General features: G+C 35.9%; 1 protein-coding gene and 1 long non-coding RNA gene across 2 annotated transcripts in view; one reads left to right on the top strand and one right to left on the bottom strand.

The window, feature by feature from the left end:
* The window catches only part of alk (ALK receptor tyrosine kinase), a 921,668-nt gene that overhangs the window by 777,580 nt on the left and 123,942 nt on the right, over nt 1-20,146 (top strand). The window contains exons 7-10 of the mRNA XM_065288699.2: nt 2,382-2,516; nt 2,872-2,972; nt 8,105-8,271; nt 9,773-9,867. Coding sequence (XP_065144771.1) covers nt 2,382-2,516; nt 2,872-2,972; nt 8,105-8,271; nt 9,773-9,867 — 498 coding nt within the window. The remainder of the gene's footprint in view (nt 1-2,381; nt 2,517-2,871; nt 2,973-8,104; nt 8,272-9,772; nt 9,868-20,146) is intronic.
* Nucleotides 15,981-17,567, bottom strand: LOC135778377 (uncharacterized). Its single transcript, XR_010544558.2, has 5 exons — nt 17,474-17,567; nt 16,827-16,886; nt 16,647-16,737; nt 16,469-16,548; nt 15,981-16,290 (listed from the first exon to the last, which is right to left on the bottom strand). It is a non-coding gene; the product is annotated as an uncharacterized lncRNA (long non-coding RNA).

The raw sequence follows: 20,146 nt of genomic DNA, 5'->3' as shown, positions 1-20,146 counted from the left end.
ATGACACTCAGTGTATATGTATAAGAGATGACACAAATGTGAAAGTCAATATGTATAATAGGAGACACTCAGTGAAAGTCAATATGTATATGAGAAGACACTCTGTGTTGTGGAGATGTATGCGAGGAGGAGACAACACAGGCGAGACAGGCTCAACGGAATCCCTTCGGGAAAGGCTCAGAGTGGGAGACACAGCACAGCCGTAGAACGTCCACTCGCACATCCGAAATCCTCTGAGAAGAAATCCTGGCGGGGCACAGAGAGAGAGAGGGGCGGTCAGAGTCTTCAGCAGAGTCTGTGCTGGACAGCGCACAGCGGCAGTCCGAGCCTTACGCAGAATTACGCGCCCGAAAGCGCACTGCTGCTGGACAGCGCAGGAGGTAGACTGGCGCTCGGAGAATCCACAGACAGAGAGAACACTGAGGCTTGACGGTGACACACCACTCGGGAGAGACTGACAGCGGGGCTCAGAATCTAAAGGGGTGAAGGCAGCAGAGAGCACGGTGAGTAATCCAAAATAGAGAACAAGAGACAGAAGCTAAGACACGACAGGACTAGAACTAGACAAGCTAGCGGGCAGGTACATACAAAGACGAACTTGCAAAGAACAAAGGAAACGAGGGGAATTTAAATCAAACCGGATTGGGCAATAACAAGGATCAGGTGTGGGACGCCGGTGAGAAGAGTCAGCGATAATGAGATCACCAGGTGGAAGGCGCGCACGTGTGGAGCTGTCAAAACAAAAAACACAACACAAGTGAAACAAAGACAAAGCAGCCAATAAAACCGAAATCATGACAAATCCATTATAGGTAAAAAAAAAATGAGTTAATGTTGTTATTAAAGTAAATGCTGAATAGCCAAAACTGCCTTTGAAGGTTGTCATGCTGTCTTCTTATATTTGTTTTAGCTTAATTTGTGCCTCTCTTATTATGTTGGTCAGTTGAATGTTAATTAGATCAAATCCATGTTCAGTAAAAATAATTTGATGCAGAAATAAACTAGCTAATAGACCAACTGTATAGTATTGTTTACAAGTGTTTAATATCGGTATCGGCATCGGTATCGGCCAGAAGTTGTCTCTTTAAATCGGTATCGGTATCGGCCCAAAAAATCCTATCGGTGCATCCCTACTAAAAACATTACTTGTGTGCATTTTGAGGCAAAACGAAGGGCACTGATGTTTTTTTTTAAGATATGTCAGTACAAGTTGTTTTCAGTTTGGACAGCTCTTACATTTATTTTAGTCCAGGACTAGTCTAATCCCTGTCCAAGAAACCACCCCTATATGTGTGTCCGACATCCATCACTGCTGCACAAAATTCAGGGTAAGGCCACTTGAACATATGTCCCATTGACCTCCATTCATTTTGTCTATAGGATAATTGAATAGAGAATCTTAAAAGTTGAATTCTGAGAAATGCCCAAGTTGCCCAAAGGGCAAACAAACAACTTTTATTTTGATAACCCTATAGAACATGTTACTGTATAAAGGTTCACTGTACTCAACATTTCCAGGTCAATCTTTTGGCAATTAGACTAAAGATTTCACAATTTTCGAAATTTCACCAAAGTTCATGTGTTAGGTGGCACCCCTAAATCTCAATGGAATTCCTCAAAACTTTGGAACACAATGCAATGCCAGCCAAATTGATATTTTGAAATTAAAATTTCCCATTCAAATTTGATGCACCCTAATGCATACATAAATCATTGTGCACATAATATATAATAATGCTTCTGATATATTAGTAAAGATGATGCAAGAGTTTGCAAGATTTATGGCAAAAAATCAGCTTTTACATTTAAAAATTGTTTCCCAAAATCACTATGTTATATTATTATATGAATGCAGACTCTGCTTGGAAACATGTCATTTTAAATGCCTAATGTAAGATTGCATGATCACTTCGAACTAAGCTTATAAGTAACATGCCAACAGGCAATTTATCCTCAGTAATGCAATGGATCGCTGGAGGCCGAGAATGTTTCTCCTCCCCATGTTTCTTAATGAAGGTCAGATCCATCCCTGCTGCCCAGCAAGCACTTGAATGAATTGTCTGTTGATGGAAAGGCTTGGGGGTCATTGCTAATATGGCCTTTCTTCATTTTCTTCCCTGCCTTTCTATTCCTTTACCTTAAAACCATATCCTCATTTTTGAATCAAGAGCTTTCGCTGAGCTGTCCTCTTAGGCCTCTTCAGATATTTATAAACGGTTAAAGACTCTTTTTTGTCAAAGTTTTTAAGCGCTTAAACTAGGTGTAATATTGTTAGCCTGTATTTTTCTTGCTTTCTCATTGGTACCCCCTCTCTACCGCCTCTGTCTCTTGGGTTTTTCAGTATTCTCTAAATGTCTTATTCTCTTCTCTTGTTCCCCTAGGTCGGTTCCTCAATGGCAGCTATTGCTCGTTTGGAAGGGAGGACTGCAGCTGGCAGGTGGTTCCGGGAAGCGGTCCCCAATGGAGGATCCATCCATCAATTCCGAAAGGTCTCAGAAGCAGCTGTCCATCAACAGGTGCTCAATCCAAACACCCTGAAATAATGATATAGTTTGATTTAGTAGATTTGTACACACTTTGGCTAATAGAAGACAGGGATAGTTAGTTGGTTCTACGCTGTTAACACGTGAAAGCATTTTAAAAAAATTTTTTTATATTTTTTTATGAAAGATTGAGGTAACACTTTATTTTGATAATCCACTTTAGACATTTAACTAACTATAAGTAATTTTGCAACTTCTTGTACATGAATAGTCATTGTTATAATTAGTAAAATGTCTAAAGTGGTTGTAGTCAAAACCATTTCTTTTCATTCAATTGGGGTGGTGTTCTTTGGGTGAAATTGTTTCTTTTCTTTCACCATTCTGGCAGGGGCGTTGTTGGCCATTGACAGTCAACCCAAAGGTCAGCGGGGATCAGCCCAAGTGCAAAGTCCGCTTTTTTTTTACCCACTGCGGAATGCCCCTTGCATGGTAAGAAGACACCACCATTTTCTGTATTCTGCACACAACCCTAGCTAGTGCATGCTGTGTTTGTGCTATAGCCTGGATCTCAGTGGAAATTAAGTTTTGAGCAGTTTCCATCAAGCCTAATTTGGTGTTGCTACCAAATGCATTCTGGACTAAGCAAATAAGTCAACACTATACCTTTTGTCTTGCACTGAATACAGATATGAGTAATACAGGAGTGGATGACCTTCTTTAACATAGATGAAGAGAAGGCTAAACTAACTACTTGCCTAATTTCTGCAGATGCAGTATATGTATGTAGTGTTGAGCATCTGAAAAAGAAATGCTAAGAAAAAATACTTAAATTATTGGCATGGTCTTCATTATTCTAAATTATGCATTAAGAATGATTTGATGCTGACTAAGTTGGACTGAGAAGCAGGCTTCTGTACTTGTTGTTCTTTATCCCCTTTAGGTTTATTTGACTTGTTCATGTTTAATTATGAATGGTTTATTGAAGCTAATATGGTTGTCTAGTCAACAGCAATGATGATCATCTTCTTTTCAATTTTGTGGTTTTATTAATTTTAACAAGGATAATACATTTATTTAAAAATACATATATTTAAAAACCGATGCATTATCCAGTAAGTACTATGCCAGTGTGCCATTCTAAACATATGACTGAATAATCTGGAGACAGGTGATTGTAACACCTCAATTAAATTTGTTCCTTTTTTTTTCAAATATTTACATTTCATAATAACATCCTGCATTGCAGATCCTTAATTTATGTTTTTATGATTGCATAAGGAGCCAAAATATCATTAATTTGGTTTAGCTCATACCATTTCCATGTTTTTATAATGGCATTTTAGTGTGCGTAATAGCCTAAATGTTCTGCTTTTGTAATAGGTAGGCTACTGACAGAATTTAGTCCAGGAAAGTTTCGGAGGTTATTGGTGCACCCGTATTTAAATGTAATTTGAATATAATTACACTGAAATTTGGCAACCAAATGTGAAATGTTAATGTAGATTTTAAACACATGGAAAGATGTCTGGCTTTAGTCAGGAAGCTTTTGAAAGACAGATTTCATTTTAAATTCTGAATTCATCGACCCTGACCCCATCAGTTTGTGCCTCACACACAAGCATGCTGGGAAAGGTGAATTATAGAACTGCAAACCACTTTCTGAAGAAAAACACTCAAACAGAGGGTTGCAAAGGGAACAGAGGGGTGCAAACTGACAGAGATAGACCAGAGAGAGAAACAGTGGTATAAAAAATGAAGAAAGAGAGAATGTCAGGGAGATTATGGAGGGTAGATAAATAGGGACACAGGTGGATAGGAGGGTGTTGGTTTGGGCTTTATGAGATGTATGACTGACAGCTATAGATGGATGTGCAATGAAAGCTACTCTTGTATCAACCAAGCCCAGAGCGGTGTGGAGACACAGCAGGCCATGACAGCATTTTGGATTGGACCCAGACACAAGAAAGAACTGTGATTATGATTGTGATTTCCCCTTTTTTTTTAAACATTGTTCTCAGCATGAATTCTGCAATAAGAGATGGCAACATTTATTAAATCTCAATAAAGACTGATTGACATGTAAAGCAACCAAAGTTTATTCAGTTTTTTTGCAAGAAATAAGGAGATAACATGAAATCCATCATTTGATAGCAATTTATATCTTGTTATTGTTGAAAATGCATATTTATAAATACAATCCCAAAAAAATTGGCCTCTAAAACTTAATTTCTTCTCGACTGAACAAAAAAAGACATCAAAATTTGGATGACATGGGGAGTAAATTATTTGGATTTTTTTTTTAAGAAAATTAAGTAATCCTTTAACCTTTGTAACTCAGTCAATAGGGTTGACCGTTACACACATGCCAATTCAGTGAGTACATTTGATGGCTAAATGACAAACCCCTTAAATATATTAGGGGTGTATCGGTATACATTCACATGGTGCAAAGGGTTAAAGCTTGACGAAAGGCTTTTTTGAAGCATGGCCAACAGCCAACCATAGTGGCCGCAACACATGCTCTTGTCTTGCATAAATGTAATTGGCTGGCTCACATTAGTTTATTTGCATAAGACGATTTGATTTGCTGATGCACACGTTGGCACTTGAAAAAGTTGAGAAATTTTCAACTTCTGTGGCGAGCAAGGGCAATGACGCGACGTGACGTAAACGAGGAGCATTAATGCTTTCGCGTTATGTGTGAATGTACCATCACGGTTAAGTGCACAAAGTCTGATGGCGAATACATGCTTTCGAGTGCATGCAGAAATGCATGACTTGGCCTCTGAGATCTGAGTTTCTTGAAAGCCATTCAAAGGCCTAAAGTTGGTTGCATTTAGATGAGATGCACATTCAAGAAGCAATCGCTCTTGCATTCAAATCAAGTCACTCTTGCACAGAGGGGCAAACAGCTTGCATCTGAGTCAGTCACAGGTGAGTCTGAAATGAGTGCATACACACCTCCCAAAATGGACGAGATGTGTTTAAACTCAGCGTTTGCTGCTACGGTATATATACAATAAGCAAAATTAAAAACACAACACTTTTGTTGTGGCCTTTTATTGTATACAGCCTAAGGCACACCCTTGCAATAATCATGCTGCCCAATCAGCATCTTCATATGCCACACCTGGCAGGTGGATGGATTATCTTGGCAAAGGAGATGTGCTCGTTTAAGGCTGATACACACCGCAAGATAATTGAGCAGAATTTGGGCCGATTTCCCCACTTACAACAAGACTAGGTAGATTCCCAATCGTCTATTTGGTTGAACCGATAATCTTATAAGTTCTTCCTGTGGTGCGCTGTGTGTTAAGAGCATCTGAATCCGCTCGGAAGCACGTCGGGGCTGCTCCGATCACAAATCGTAAATATTTTACATGTTCCGAAATCTTGTGTGTGGGGGGAACCCTGAGTAAAGACACATGAAAGGAAACAATACCTTATCAGAAAGCAAGCTGATAAAAGATGAAACCATAACAACAGTCATGGTGCAGCAGGCACAGTCCAAAGTGAGATAGACATCAGAGATGTTAGAAAAGCAGTCCATTTCATGCCTTAATTCTTCATGCCCATTGTTCGCCATGTTTGTTTTCTGTGAAGTCACGTTTGGCCGCAAGAGACATTGCAAGATCTCTGTGAGATTTCATGTGTTCTCAGTGGAGATTCATATTGTTTGTGAAGTTAATCTGATGGTGCGCGTTGTGCTGTCATGACCACATAGTGGCACTCCACACACTATAGGAACAAAAGTGTTAAATCATCGATTTTTTTTCGTCATGTTTTAAAAATATGATAAGATTTAAAAAATCTTTTGGTGTGGCCCTATCTTAACAGAGATTTGTGAACAATATTTGAGAGAACTAGGATTTTTGTGTACAAATAAAAAGTGTAAAGACACAACAAAGATTGGCAGGGGCGCTGCTAAGGATTTTGGGCCCCATGAAAAGAATCTTGACAGGGCCCCCAACACATCTGAGACTTTTTTCATATTAATTTACATAAAATCGTGCGCTTTTATGGTATTTTGACTACCAATGGGGTGAGAAAATTTTACTTGAATTGAGTGTTTATGAAAAAAGAAATCTTATTTCACAATTTTTTTTCACCCCATTGGCAGATCATTTTGCTTGTTTTGAGGACAATTTCACTTAAATTGTATATTAATTTGTCTTAAAACTAGACTCATTTACTTAGGTCATTTTGCTCATCAAGAAAAAGCATCTTAGTTTAAGAATTTTTAGATATTTCTACTGAAAACAAGACAAAAATACTAAGTAAGAAAGTAAATTTTTGCAGTGTTGAACGTTTAACTTAAACTGTGTATTGTTATTTTTTCCAGCGTTTTCTTGACCTAACATGGGGAGAAAATTGAGTTCCCTTATCATGCACTTTTACACTAGAACGGCCACCAGCAGTCATTTTAACCGTAACATTTAAACTTATGCATTGCAAAAAATTATTTTCAAGAAAAAAAAATCTTAGTAATTTTTCTTGAATTTAGTGTTTAAGAAACATTTTCAAGATTTTTTGCTTACCCCATTGGCAGATTTTTTTGCTTGTTTTATACACAAAATCACTTAAATTTGATATTTTTCGACTAAAAACTAGATTAATTTTCTTGGGTCGTTTTGCTCATCATGAAAAAGCATCTTTATTTAAGAAATGTTAGATATTTATTACTGAAAACAAGAAAAAACTACTAAGAATTTTTTTCTTGAAAATCATTTTTTGCAGTGTGGTAATTATCTTTAACATTAGAACAAACAAGGCGTCATTTTGACCGTTTTGAAATTTGCATAGTCAATATCTTTGTCTAAATAAATCATAAAGCCTTGCTGCTCCCTGACTTTTCCTAAAACTACATGCATTTTCATTAAAACTAGTTTAAATATTAATTGTGTGAATAAAAACAGAAATATAATCATTTCTATCTATAACGTCCACAGGCAGTCATTTTGCGCTGTTTAAATTGAGTTTTGCCAAGTTGATATTCTGCCGGCGCTATAAGTGAAGTCAAGCTGTGTTGCCTGGATTATACAATTTGGGCGAACTGAACCATTTTATGATAATTGAGAGGGGGAAAGGGGCCCACAGACATTTGTGTTTCCTAAACAAATACATTTTTTTTTGATACCAGGAAACAGCAAATAGAATAATTTAAAGTTAATCATTTTAACTATTAAATATTTTTTTAGCACCACAATTTTGGGGTTTACCCCAAAAAAAAGTTTACCCCCCCTTTACAGCGCCCCTGAAGATCAGAATACCAGTAAATTTGTGACCTCGTGGGGACATTTTGAGGTCTGTGGCTGACCCCAGTGTATGCATGCGCTGCTTTAGTGAATACACATTGGATTATTTTTGGGTGACCTAAAGCACAAAACAAACCTTACAGATTTTATTGTAGTCCAGTTGACTCTCCGAAAGCTGTGCAAGAACAAGCCAAAAGGAATGGTACAGAACATTTTTAACAAGCTTTGCATCAGTAGAGGGTGATATATCTGAGACTAAATCACTTTTTTTCACATTTACCTTTTTTACTTTACTTACAGGGTTAAGTCTGCATTTGACAATATAGCAGTAAGTGCTCAAGTCTGACTTTGTGATCTCTTTTACAGGTCAAGTTCTGGGTCTGTGGCTCTACAAATGGAGTGCTCTCCCTCGGGATTATAGAGAACAGCACAGGTCCTGAGGCCTATCACAGTCTCTGGAACTCAACAAACGAGACTAATATGGGGAAAGGGTGGAAACTCATTACCATACCTCTTTTTGGATTGGTGGATCTGTAAGTCTTGATACAAATGTATTCAGTTTGCTGTCTGCGGTAAAACTTTGCACATGAGATTTAAAACTTATCGATGGCATTTTTGTGTATAAACAATGGTTAGAAAGAATCTGGTACAAATATCAGGGCTGCCAGTTTTTGAGTTCGGCTTGGAGTAAGATTTGGAGGGGGGTTCAGCTGAGTTCATAGTCCTGAGCTTATAGTCTCTGTTATTATTTCATCCCATTCTATTATATTTTCCTTCTAAAAAAATGATAATCAAGTTCTTAAAAAATTATCAAATAAATACTTTGTAAAATGTATATACAGTAACTGCAGATGACAGCAGATTTGATTCAGTTCATCCGCTGAGTAAGAAAAGATGCATAAAGTGATGATTTGTGATTGATTGATGCTAATAGAGGGACTGTCACACTTGAAATACACCAAACCAAATAAGTACTCTGAATTAAGCTGAAGCAACAGTTTGGCATTGTACATTATTTACAGTTAAAATAGGCAATTTTTTCTTGACTTTAAGTACACACCACATGGATCTCAATGGTGGGCACAAGTCTCGTGAGAAAATGGATGTGTGGCGTGAGAGCATGAGAATGGGGTCAATTGCGTGAGTGTCACTGTATGCGTGAGGGTTGGCTGCCCTGCAAATATATTAATGCAAATTGAAGTTTCAGATGCATAGCCAATAGGTTTTCACTTACTCTTGTGCAAACTGTACTCATTTGCCTTCAGTTTTGCTTAAACCCACACATTTACACAGAAATTCTAATAGATCTCACTGGAGTCACATCCCTGCCTATGGGACCAGTAGAGTACCAGCATCTCTCTCATATCATATCCCTTCCTCTAGAAAAAAGGTGGATGAAAAAAAATCGATGATTCCCACTATAACTTCTCACCTTCACACCACTTAGCAACTCCTCTTTGCTTGTAGACATAAAGGAAAATAGTGGGCTGTTACATCTCTACATGTTTGATTGGACTTGTATCAACCCCTCCCAAAAACCTCCCAAATCCTTGCTCCATAACCTCTACACTTGTTATGCCATGCCTTACTAATCACAGTCCAGGGAGGGCGAATAAAATTCTATTCTTGCTTGGGCTTCTTCCCTTTCTCGTTTGAGGTCCACTATTTACCATGTATTCAACTTATGCATAGCAGCAAATCTTCATGCCTTGTGACCCAAGGTAGACAGTAGGGCAGAGCAAGTGGATGATGCATAAAGAATTTAATGGATTGGGAAAAGAGTTTAGCTGAGTAAAGCATGTTCTGCTGGTGTTACTGCTGTATTTTCATTGCCTTTAAGAAACTCTTTATTCAGTATTAATGCAATTTCAAACCACTTTTGGGTGAAGATGTTTTTGTTTCAAATAAAGTAGCAGAATTAGCCATTCATTTTCCAGTTAGGCTTTCGCTATGTTTTCTTTTCAATACATCAGTTGTGACATTAAAGCTGTTTTCACATGGAATTTCTGCTTTTCCAACTCTTTCACACTTTAGGTTCTACTTGCAGTTCAGTGCAGATATATCTTCCAGTGCAGGAAGTGCCTTTGCTGTGGACAACTTTACTCTAAGCATGGACTGTTTCCTTGAAAGTGAGTTAACTGTATTTTTTACTATTTTTAACACTTGTCTTGATGTCCTATGATTAGAAAAGATGTCACTTTAAAAAAGAAATAACAGTTTAATTAAGTGACTACTATTCATTCCTTCCATATTAAAATCAGAGAACTGATTTGTCTTAAATTGGCACCTACTTATTATTTACATTTTATTTTCCTTTCATTTTATGAGTTCAGTGCTTAGCATACCTAGAAGTGACGAAGGTTGTATGATGAGACTTTATAACTATATGACTTTATCTGGTATATATTAGCAATAATTAGCCAAACAGGCATTCTCACAAAACTGATTTATTCTGTGCAACCAGTTAGCAAACACTGTAAACGTAGATCTTGATGGTGTTTTCATTCTAATTACTACAACTGGAATGGCTAGATACAAAATAGGGATTATTTGAAAGATTTACCAACATTCACCAAACCACTGTGGTATACTGATAGAGTGTGGTATAGTTTTGTGATTATTTAATCAAACAAAGCCATTTAGAAATGTACTATAATTTGGGCTTGTGGTTTTGAATAATCAGAATCTATGCTGAGGCTAAAACGAAACCCACTCACTGTGCAGTAACTCAGTTAAATCAGATGCCAGTTCAATAATAACACAATGAAAAGTCTTTAAGACTGTGCTAAGTGAACATTTGACAAGTAGTCTCTAGAAATAGTTTCACATTTTGATAGTGATCCGCCTGAGGGCTCCATAAATGGTTTTGAAGGAGATCAGCTCAGGATACAGTGCTATGGAGAAAAGAGCAAGAAAAACAGTGATTAATGTATTAAATAAAATCATTTAGAATGTATGACCATTTTCTTCTGCTCATCTGGTCTTAAAGAGCCACTAAAATGACCACAAAAAAGTTTATATATTTATTGTTGTGGTCTACCACAATACTGTTGTTTTAATTAATGTTCAAAAAATTTTTGCATTTTTTTCTCATAATATAGATATTTGCAACATCTCTCTCTAAAACGCTTGATTGCAGGGCGTCTCTTCAAAGCCCCACCCCCACAAACGCCAAGTATACTCTGATTGGTCAGGGATTCTAAACGATTGTGATTGGTCAATCCTTGTAGCGTTCGAAATGTCTATTACCATATCGGGTTTAGGCTTCTCATGCGTGTACAGATAATCAAACACAATTTTCTCTGTAAACTGCTTCTAGTAGGCTATTGCATCGCTATTGCCTTGCAGTTTGAGCCTGAATGAATCAGATTTAGAGAGTTTGCAGAAAGAAACAAATCTAACAGATACTCCTTCCCAAGGACGAATCGAGCAGGATGCTTCTCAGTGCTACATTTGTAACCACCTTACACTTCGGATGTATTGTGGCTGCAACAACAGGGTCACGAAAATTCAGACCTCTGTAATTTTTTCATATTAAGAAATAAAGGTAAACCTCCTGAATAAATAATCAGTGTATTACAATTCTTCATTTAAGTGTCTGCATAGATATTTAGTGTCTGTAATGTAAACCCGCTTTATGTCACAGTGGGGCTTTTTAGACAGATTGAGAGCACAGGTGCAGCAGTCTGATCGTGGCCACTTGTTGTCATTTTCGGTGAAGCTCTGCTGTGTAGCCTACTGAAGAGAACTGGACTAGTTGTCTGTCACATAATAACCTGTTACTTTTGTTCTTTGTGTAAAAGCATGACGGCAAACCTTGGTGCAGAATTTATTTATAATAATAAACGCAGTCGATGTCCAGACACCAAACATCTAAACAGCTAAAATAAAATACCATACACGAGTTCTCTGCAGGGCAGACCAAACTCTCTCGTGTAAACTCTCTACATTTATCTGAGTGTTGCGCATGGGATTTAACACAACGTGCAGACAGTTTCGCGCCTACTGTTGTTGTACAACGTCAAGTTTATTATGAAAGTAGCCAAATACTTTCTTGCAAAAATGGCGCAGTAAATACAAAATATTTTTTACTTTCTTTAAATAGACAATCTATCTATAAATAAGTATGAATATATGTATAAACATGCCTGTTTGAAATAAGGATCCAGAAAGATCGCTGTCTACCAATTCAGCACCATTCCCATGGACAGCAGCCGCTAACATCGTAAGTAAGGTTTTAAAGTCTTCATAGCACGCTATGTTTAATTAAAAACAACGTTATTGAGAAACACAGTACTGAGTATAAATGTATCAGGTGTTATGAGGTTTATAGAAGCTCCGTCTCTCTCCAGTTACTCACACTTTTACCGCGGCACGCGGCTCTTGTCAAATGAGTTTGTATAAGCGAGCGAGAACTGCTTCATTCGTTTTATACACCGAATAAAACGAATTGTTGTTTATGCATTTGCTTGTTGATTTAGAGCTATACAGGTTTAAACAGCGGTTGAGTTTAGACATACAGCAGGCTACAGTACATTAAAAGGCTTAATTTAACGTGCACGCACATGAGACAATTTTACAGTCCTCTGAAGTTTACAATGTAACACTAAACTGCATTATTTGAAACGATTACATTGTAACATTGTATAGTTTTGTATGATTTACTGAATAATCCACACATCATGGCGCAAATACACGTGAAAAATTCACATATGTCAGTTTATTTAATAATTTTTAACTATTTGTTATATGTTCCACAGCACTGCGATCGTACACAACTAATAAATATACACATAATAATGTATGCTGGTTGTGAATGTGATCCTAAAGCACTACAAATTAGGAACAGATTAATCCTTAAGGGGCAAACGTTGCACAAATCCAGCCTTGACCTCTACATGTTTAAGGAAGCAGTGATCACAAAAATGACGAGAGGAGAAATAGTTTCTGGTTACAGTGCGAATGAATTGCATTGCAACTGTTTATTGCATAAACTGTAACCACTATTTCACTAACTCTTCATACTGTACAATATTATTTTACCCTCACATAAAAAACATCTTCTTCTAGACATACTGAAATCAAAAACTCCGCAATACCGTTAGCAAACAGACTTGGGCTAGTTAACAAATCAGTTCTGACAACAGCAAGTGGGCGGGTATAAGCAGCTAGTGGGCGGGCATTATTCAAATGCACACGTCCACGTCATCAGGTCACGGAAATAACTGTAGAACTACATCACAGGCGTTTACTGTAGTACATAAAAATGCCTTCGGTTAAAGGGAATATCTTCCTTTAAATTGGACTGTGAGCTTTGTAACTCTGCACATCCCTTTTATGCTCAAAACTGCTACATTATACTGAAACTAGAGTTAAAAAGTTGAAATCCATGAAAGGGGCTCTTTAAATATTCTACTGAATGTTTTTTTCTGAATCATTTTAATTCAAACACCATACATTTGTCCTGTCATACACTGGTAACAAGGAGATGCTAAAACCCCCAAAGCCCTATTCGGATGGTAATTATTTTTTGTAGGAACGTACACTGTAACAATTTCAGTTATGCAGCTGTTTGCAAGTAACTTACTGTAGATTTAATTTTATGTTTTTACTGGCAACAGTTTGTTCAAAGTTAAATGAACATTAAACATTAACAAGTCTTTGTCTTTACAAAATAAACTTATAAAATAACAGCCTCATGCAAAGAATTTTGGGAACCAGTTTTTTCCTTCCTTTCCTTTGGTTCCCAAAATGTTTAGCATGAGGCTGTTTTATGTTTAATGTTCATTTAACTTTGAACAAACTGTTGCAGGTAATAACATGCATTTAAGTCTACAGTAAGTTACCACCCATGTAAAAATTCCAGGCCGAATTACCTACTGTTTTTTGACAAACACTAAGGTTGTGTGGTAATTTAATCTAAATCTCCTGAGTTTATAAATGAGATCAATGCAAAGTCATTCTGCATTACCTTTTAGACCACTGAAAAGCACCATATGGTCACATGCATTACGCTTATTCTGCATTAGTGAAGCGTCTTCCTTTGCGAGCATTTTAACTTTCTGGGGTCGACTGAGATTTAAGAACTCTTTATTTTCCAATCAATACATGTATTATTTATACATAATTTAAAACGTAAAAGTGTCTAGTTTTTTGGTGTCCACTCCCAATAAAAACAGAATGTTGTGCTTTTCTTTAAATAAAGAAAATAAATATGATGCGCGTTCTGTTCTCTCTCCCTCAATAAAGTCCTTTCACAAACGCGTCAGAAAAATTTACTTTAACTTAACAAATACTTGTCAGACAAACAAAAGATAAATGTCTACAAAATGCTTGGAATGTCTACTTTTATATGCGAAATCGAAAACAAATATTCTCATTTGTTGTAAACTGTATGATAAGGAGTAGAGGTACCGTTTTTCTCCTTTTACTTCATTATCTGAAATTAGCTGAAATCGCCACACCTCCGCGGCATTGATAGTAAAATAGCAGAGATGATCCATATGCATAGCTCACGCCCCACAGTAGTGTTGTCACGGTATCCAAATTTTAGTAGATTTTTCTAATATAAGTAAAAAATGATGGTTCTCTATACCTAAGCAAAACATAAAACATGCTAATTAATCACTATTTTATTAATAAAGTTAAAGGTTCATATAAAACTAGATATGCAATTCCCAAGGAATTACCAGTGCATGAAAATGCAAAAAGTTCATTGCCAGAAATGTAAAAGAAAATTAGTCTAGTAGTTTACCTGCACTGCATGAAAAGAGGTGTATCCGTACTAGGAAACTCCTGTAAACACCACTGATTTTCGGAAGTATCTACTAGTTCCACTGAGGGTAAACTTCTAATTCCACCAAGTTAGGAAACTCCCGTAATGATACCAATTCGGATGTATCTTGCTGACGGGATATTCCTGTGGTATATGCAGCCATTTGTTGCCATGGCAAATAATCCCATTGAAGATTTTGTCAGGGGACATTTTCACACCTTCAGAGGTACTGGGATTTCACACCTTTGCACAATTCTAGTGTCCCCATTGGTGTGTAATCCCAACACTGATTGGTTGCTTTTAAAACCCCCTCCCAAAACTCTGACAACTATTGGGACACAACTTTGAAACTTTCCAGTTGAGATGATTTGATTGGTTACACTTTATATTTAGCCCAACCCAAGCCCTCATAGTTTAGTGACTTGATTGGTTATTTGCCTGCTATGCAGATAGACTACAATCCCCCCCCCACTATATCCTACTATACATGCCCAAAAAAAAAAACTTGAATTGAGTTTGAAATGTTTATTTAATAAAAAACTGAACAATCCACAATTGTCACAATCACAAAATAATATTACACATAAATATTAGAAGTTGCATACATAAACAATACTATTTAAACTTATAAATATACAGACAGAGAAAGCAATATTTGAGTAAAATAAAACAAAATAAAAGCAACAATGAAAACTACATTCAAAGCAGTACAATGTAATGTAGCAGTGGCGGTTGCAAATTCAAAATAAGTGTTCGGAGTGTCATGTGTGTTGCTTGTGTTTTTAAAATGTTTTTGTTGCTTCATGTAAACCATGTGCATCACGTGTTTAGTCAAAACACGTGATACACATACACGCACTCGACACGCAGAACACATATTTTGAAATTGGGAACCACACAAATGACGGGCTGTATACATGTTGTGACAAACTTCGCATCAAGTGCTCACAAAAAACAAGTCCCCAGCTGCCACTGTAATGTAGTAAATATCTAAATAAAATGAACAACAACTATATTGATCTTGCTTTAAGAAATCAGTCCTACACTGCAAAAAATGACTCTTACATAGAATTATTGTCTTGTTTTCAGTAGAAATATTATTTAAATTAAAATGCTTTTTCTTGATGAACAAAATGACCTAAGAAAATAAGTCTAGTTTTAGACAAAATAAATAAACACACACACACTTTAAGTGAATTTGTGCTTAAAACAAGCAAAAATATATGCCAATGGTGTGAGAAAAAAATCTTAAGTTTTCTTTTTTCATAAAAACTTAATTTAAGCACAATTTTCTCACTCCACTGTTGAGATATTTTTGCTTGTTTAGGCACAAATTTACTTAAATTGTATATTTTTGTCTAAAAACTACACATATTTTCTAAGGTAATTTTGCTCATCAAGAAAATACATCTTGATTTAAGAATTTTTAGTTTTTCTACTAGAAAGTGATTTTTTTGCAGTGTAGATTCAATAGCTTTCTCACATTTAAGAAAACCGGTTGCATTAAACCATTCAAGTTTTAAAACACATAGATTTGAGTACTGTGAACTTAAAAAAATTGAGTCACATGCAGTTATGCACTTATATTTAAGTTCACACTACCTAAATATAAGTGCATAATTGCACAAGACTTAAGTTCACAGTACTCAAATGTATGTTTTTTAAAACTTAAGGGTTTAAGGCAACCGATTTCCTTAAATGGTTTGAGTTAAGTTAACTGTTGTCAGCAAAGGTAAAGTTGATGCACCCTCATCTGGACAGACATCTCTTTGGAGCCCTTTGGAAATATAAAAGTACATATAAGTATTTGGCATAATACTATTACACATATACAGATACACACGACAAATCAAATGACATATAATTAAAGTTGTACATTTTAGAAAGTTTACATTAAACTGTACAAAGATACAACAACATATGATCAAAGAACTTCATAATATACATCTTCTTACTTCATTTTCTGTGTTGATGTCCTCAGAGTCTCTGTGTTGTTCTGCAGCTTCATTACAGTAGGCTACTTCAATATAGTTGTCTATCAAACACAGAATAAAAAAATAGAATCACATACATCATAACACATCTATTAACTATTTAACCTCTTTAATTTAATAATTTCATTATTAAACTTACATCATTTTGGCCAGATTGCAGTGACATCAATTTCTTCAGTGTCTAGATCAGTCTGATGTTTTAGCTTTCACTGTTACTTCGTTATATTTCTCTGGCAAGCACAGAATTAAAAATCAAAATCACATACATCTGTTTACTATCTAACATGTTTGATTTTAAAAATTGAATAAATAAACATACATCATCTTTACCCAGAAACCTCTTCATCGTCCACAAAGTTGACCACAGTGTACATGACCTCTGTAAACACAAACATGTATAGACTTCATATTTAAAAAGATGAAGAACAGCAAACATATAACGTTTAAATATATAATGACTCCAAGCTTCTTTACAATAAGCATCTAGGTTCTCTCAAAGTGAAGCTGGCTTTGTTCTAAATCAATATAAAGCTATTAAAACAGTCTTGAAAAATAAGCAGCATCTACCAGAACTAAAGCAATGAGCTTTTAACAACAAAAGATCGTCTGTATAATTTAAAATAGCAGAGAGACACTTGCTAGCTGCTAACATTTCAAACACACGAGTTACTGTTGCTTTGTTTGTTTTAAGCAAAGAACGTCTCATCTTGGCTTCTTTAAAGTTTTGTTTTTAAAAATTTAAACATCGAATTGATTCTTCTAACAGCCCGGTTTGAATGTTACTTCGCGTATTTTTAACCTCATGTTTACCGCTGTACCACGTACACCCTTAAAGTTTTACTGTTTGTGCTTTAAATTCAAACAGTTCTAGTATAAAGACAAAAACGAATCATAGTAAATAACATAATATGAACAAATAGGCAACCGATCAGCGTGATGCAGGCAAATGAATTAAATCAAACTTACCGTAATGTCGAGGAGCAAACAAAGAGCCCGAGAGTAATCCATGCAGTAACGGTTCGCGATTTTGAATCTTCCCGTCAAGCCATAGGTAAAGCGGTCGCACCTGAAGGGTGGAGGTGCATCCTGGGAAATGTAGTCCTTTGGCGTTGTTTCTGCTTGATCCTCTGCTCGCACTTAATATACTTTTTTTATAATCCGCGGTTTCACACTATGCATTGTTCTTTATACTTGATAATTAATAAAAAAATAACAATAAATGTTTTTATAAAGTTTATTACGTTGACAAAGCATGTTTAGTTGAAAAACATGTTAACAGTTATTTTGAATGATGCTCAGATTTTCTTAAATATAAAATCTTTGTGAATCAGCACTTTCTTGATGAAATACAAAACTCTGTATAAACATGCCTCAGGAATGTCTGGGTTTAGTGGATTAACTGCCATACTAATCATTGGAAACATTTAACGTATACCTAAATGAATTTTTACTTAAATATAAGTAAATATAAACTAATACTGAGACATGTAGCCTAATTAATTTATTGTAAATGAATGCATTAACTAACAATGAAAAACACGTCATGTTGTAGTTAATGATGACTTTTCAATAGTTTATGATTAGTATATGCCTTAACCCAGCATTAGTTCATGTTAAAGTAAAAATGCATGTATGTCTTTTTTCACTGTGATATATTGACCCTTATTATATTATAAAGTCCCCATCTCTTTTATTTAAATTGATTGATTGAAGACAAACATTATAATATGTGGACTAACTTTGTACAAGCATGCATTATCATATGCTAAAAGTTACCTCCTCAGATAGACTAGAACATTCATTGGTGCCCGAACATTTTCCTTACAAGGGCCAAACCTGACTGAGGGCTGTGGGCCAAAAGTAAATGTTGTTGTGTTATATTAAAATTAAAGTTGCCCTGATAACCCCTAATTTATAATTTTAAAAATAAATAAGCAAACATTACTCTGTTTATGCATAACTTATGCAGTTTTATTTTCCAAGGCTTTTTGTAGAAAAAAGAAATCGTTTTGCCAATCATTTTAAATATCCTTTTCTCTGTGTGCCACTGCCCCAACCTCTTCATTTTTAGTCTATAGTACCCGAGTCCATTAATTTCCGTGATGCATTTTATACACTTTCAAGAATGCATGAAACATAAAAAAATTCACTTTAATCCCTTGCATTTAATTTTAATTTACATTTTGTAATGTAAAAATACAACAAAAAATGATACATTTTAGAAAATGTTTAATAAAAAATACGAACATCTGCGTCAATGACTTTTGTTTTCTTTTTCCTTATCTCACGTGGCATGATGGGCCAAATTAAAGGTCTATTGTGGGCCAACTTTGGGCACCTCTGGATTAGAAGTACAGTAGCTGACAGATATCTGCAGATATGTTTACCCAAGTTTGTCAGTCTGTATCACCCAACATGTTTTGCATTCATATGTGAAAGACTGTCTTTTAGATTATGGACCTGTCTATTGATATTTTTGTTTCCAATTTATCAACATCCTAGCTAGCAAAATTTGTTACATGATGTCATTTGAGCGGCTTCTTTTAAACGATGTATGCAGCATTGAGAGATACATGCACAATATTCTGACCTTGGGCAGTTGGAGACATGTTTTCAAAGTGTTGTAAATATATATTCTGAAATAACATTTGTTGCATTTCTCTTGAGTCAGAGACATAATTTTCACACATGAAAATGGTAATTGTGTTCATTGAATTTTAGTTATTTTGAATTATGCTAAGTTTCTTAAATAGACGAATTAAATTATATTAATAATAAACGTATTTAGAAAACACAGTTTTTATTTACCACAATACTGTATGTGCTGTCTTAAAGAGACATGGTTAACCCCCCACCCCACCCCACTCAGCTCTGAAAACAAAGAAGACACCTCTACCTGTGGGTCATTAACATATAAAAAGCCCTTCACACATCACACCCACCCCTCCTCACAACCAGCTGTAAGGATTCCTGGAAACTTCCACCAGTTCCTACATACATCCACAAACGTAAGGTTTCTGGATGTTTAACAAGTTTACTTTGGTGTATTACCTTTCCAAGCACTCTGCCTCAAAAATCTGGCAAACCTAAAGTTTAGCAGAGATTTCCCATCCCGTATTTGTCCGTATACAGCTCTTTTCATGCAGTGCTGGCTGTTGACATGTTTTAGTGTGAAGCTAGCATTATTTAAAAAAGTTATCATGATGAAATATGATGCTAGCATGATTAGCATGATTCAGCATGACGTTAGCATGATGCTAGCATGATTAGCATGAAGCTAGCATGAAGCTAGCATGACTAGCATGAAGCTAGGATGATGCTAGCATGACTAGCATGAAGCTAGCATGATTAGCATGAAGCTAGCATGAAGCTAGCATGATTAGCATGAAGCTAGCATGATGCTAGCATGATTAGCATGAAGCTAACATGATGTTAGCATGATTAGCATGAAGCTAGCATGATGCTAGCATGATTAGCATGAAGATGATGTTAGCATGATTAGCATGAAGCTAGCATGATGCTAACATGATTAGCATGATGCTAGCATGATTAGCATGATGCTAGCATGAAGCTAGCACGAAGCTAGCATGAAGCTAGCACGAAGCTAGCACGATGCTAGCATGAAGCTAGCACGATGCT

The sequence above is a fragment of the Paramisgurnus dabryanus genome, chromosome 17 (genome assembly GCF_030506205.2).
Source record: "Paramisgurnus dabryanus chromosome 17, PD_genome_1.1, whole genome shotgun sequence".
NCBI classification, from domain to species: Eukaryota; Metazoa; Chordata; class Actinopteri; order Cypriniformes; family Cobitidae; genus Paramisgurnus; species Paramisgurnus dabryanus.
Note: the sequence above shows the minus strand (reverse complement) of the source record. Positions and strands in the feature narration are given on the sequence as shown.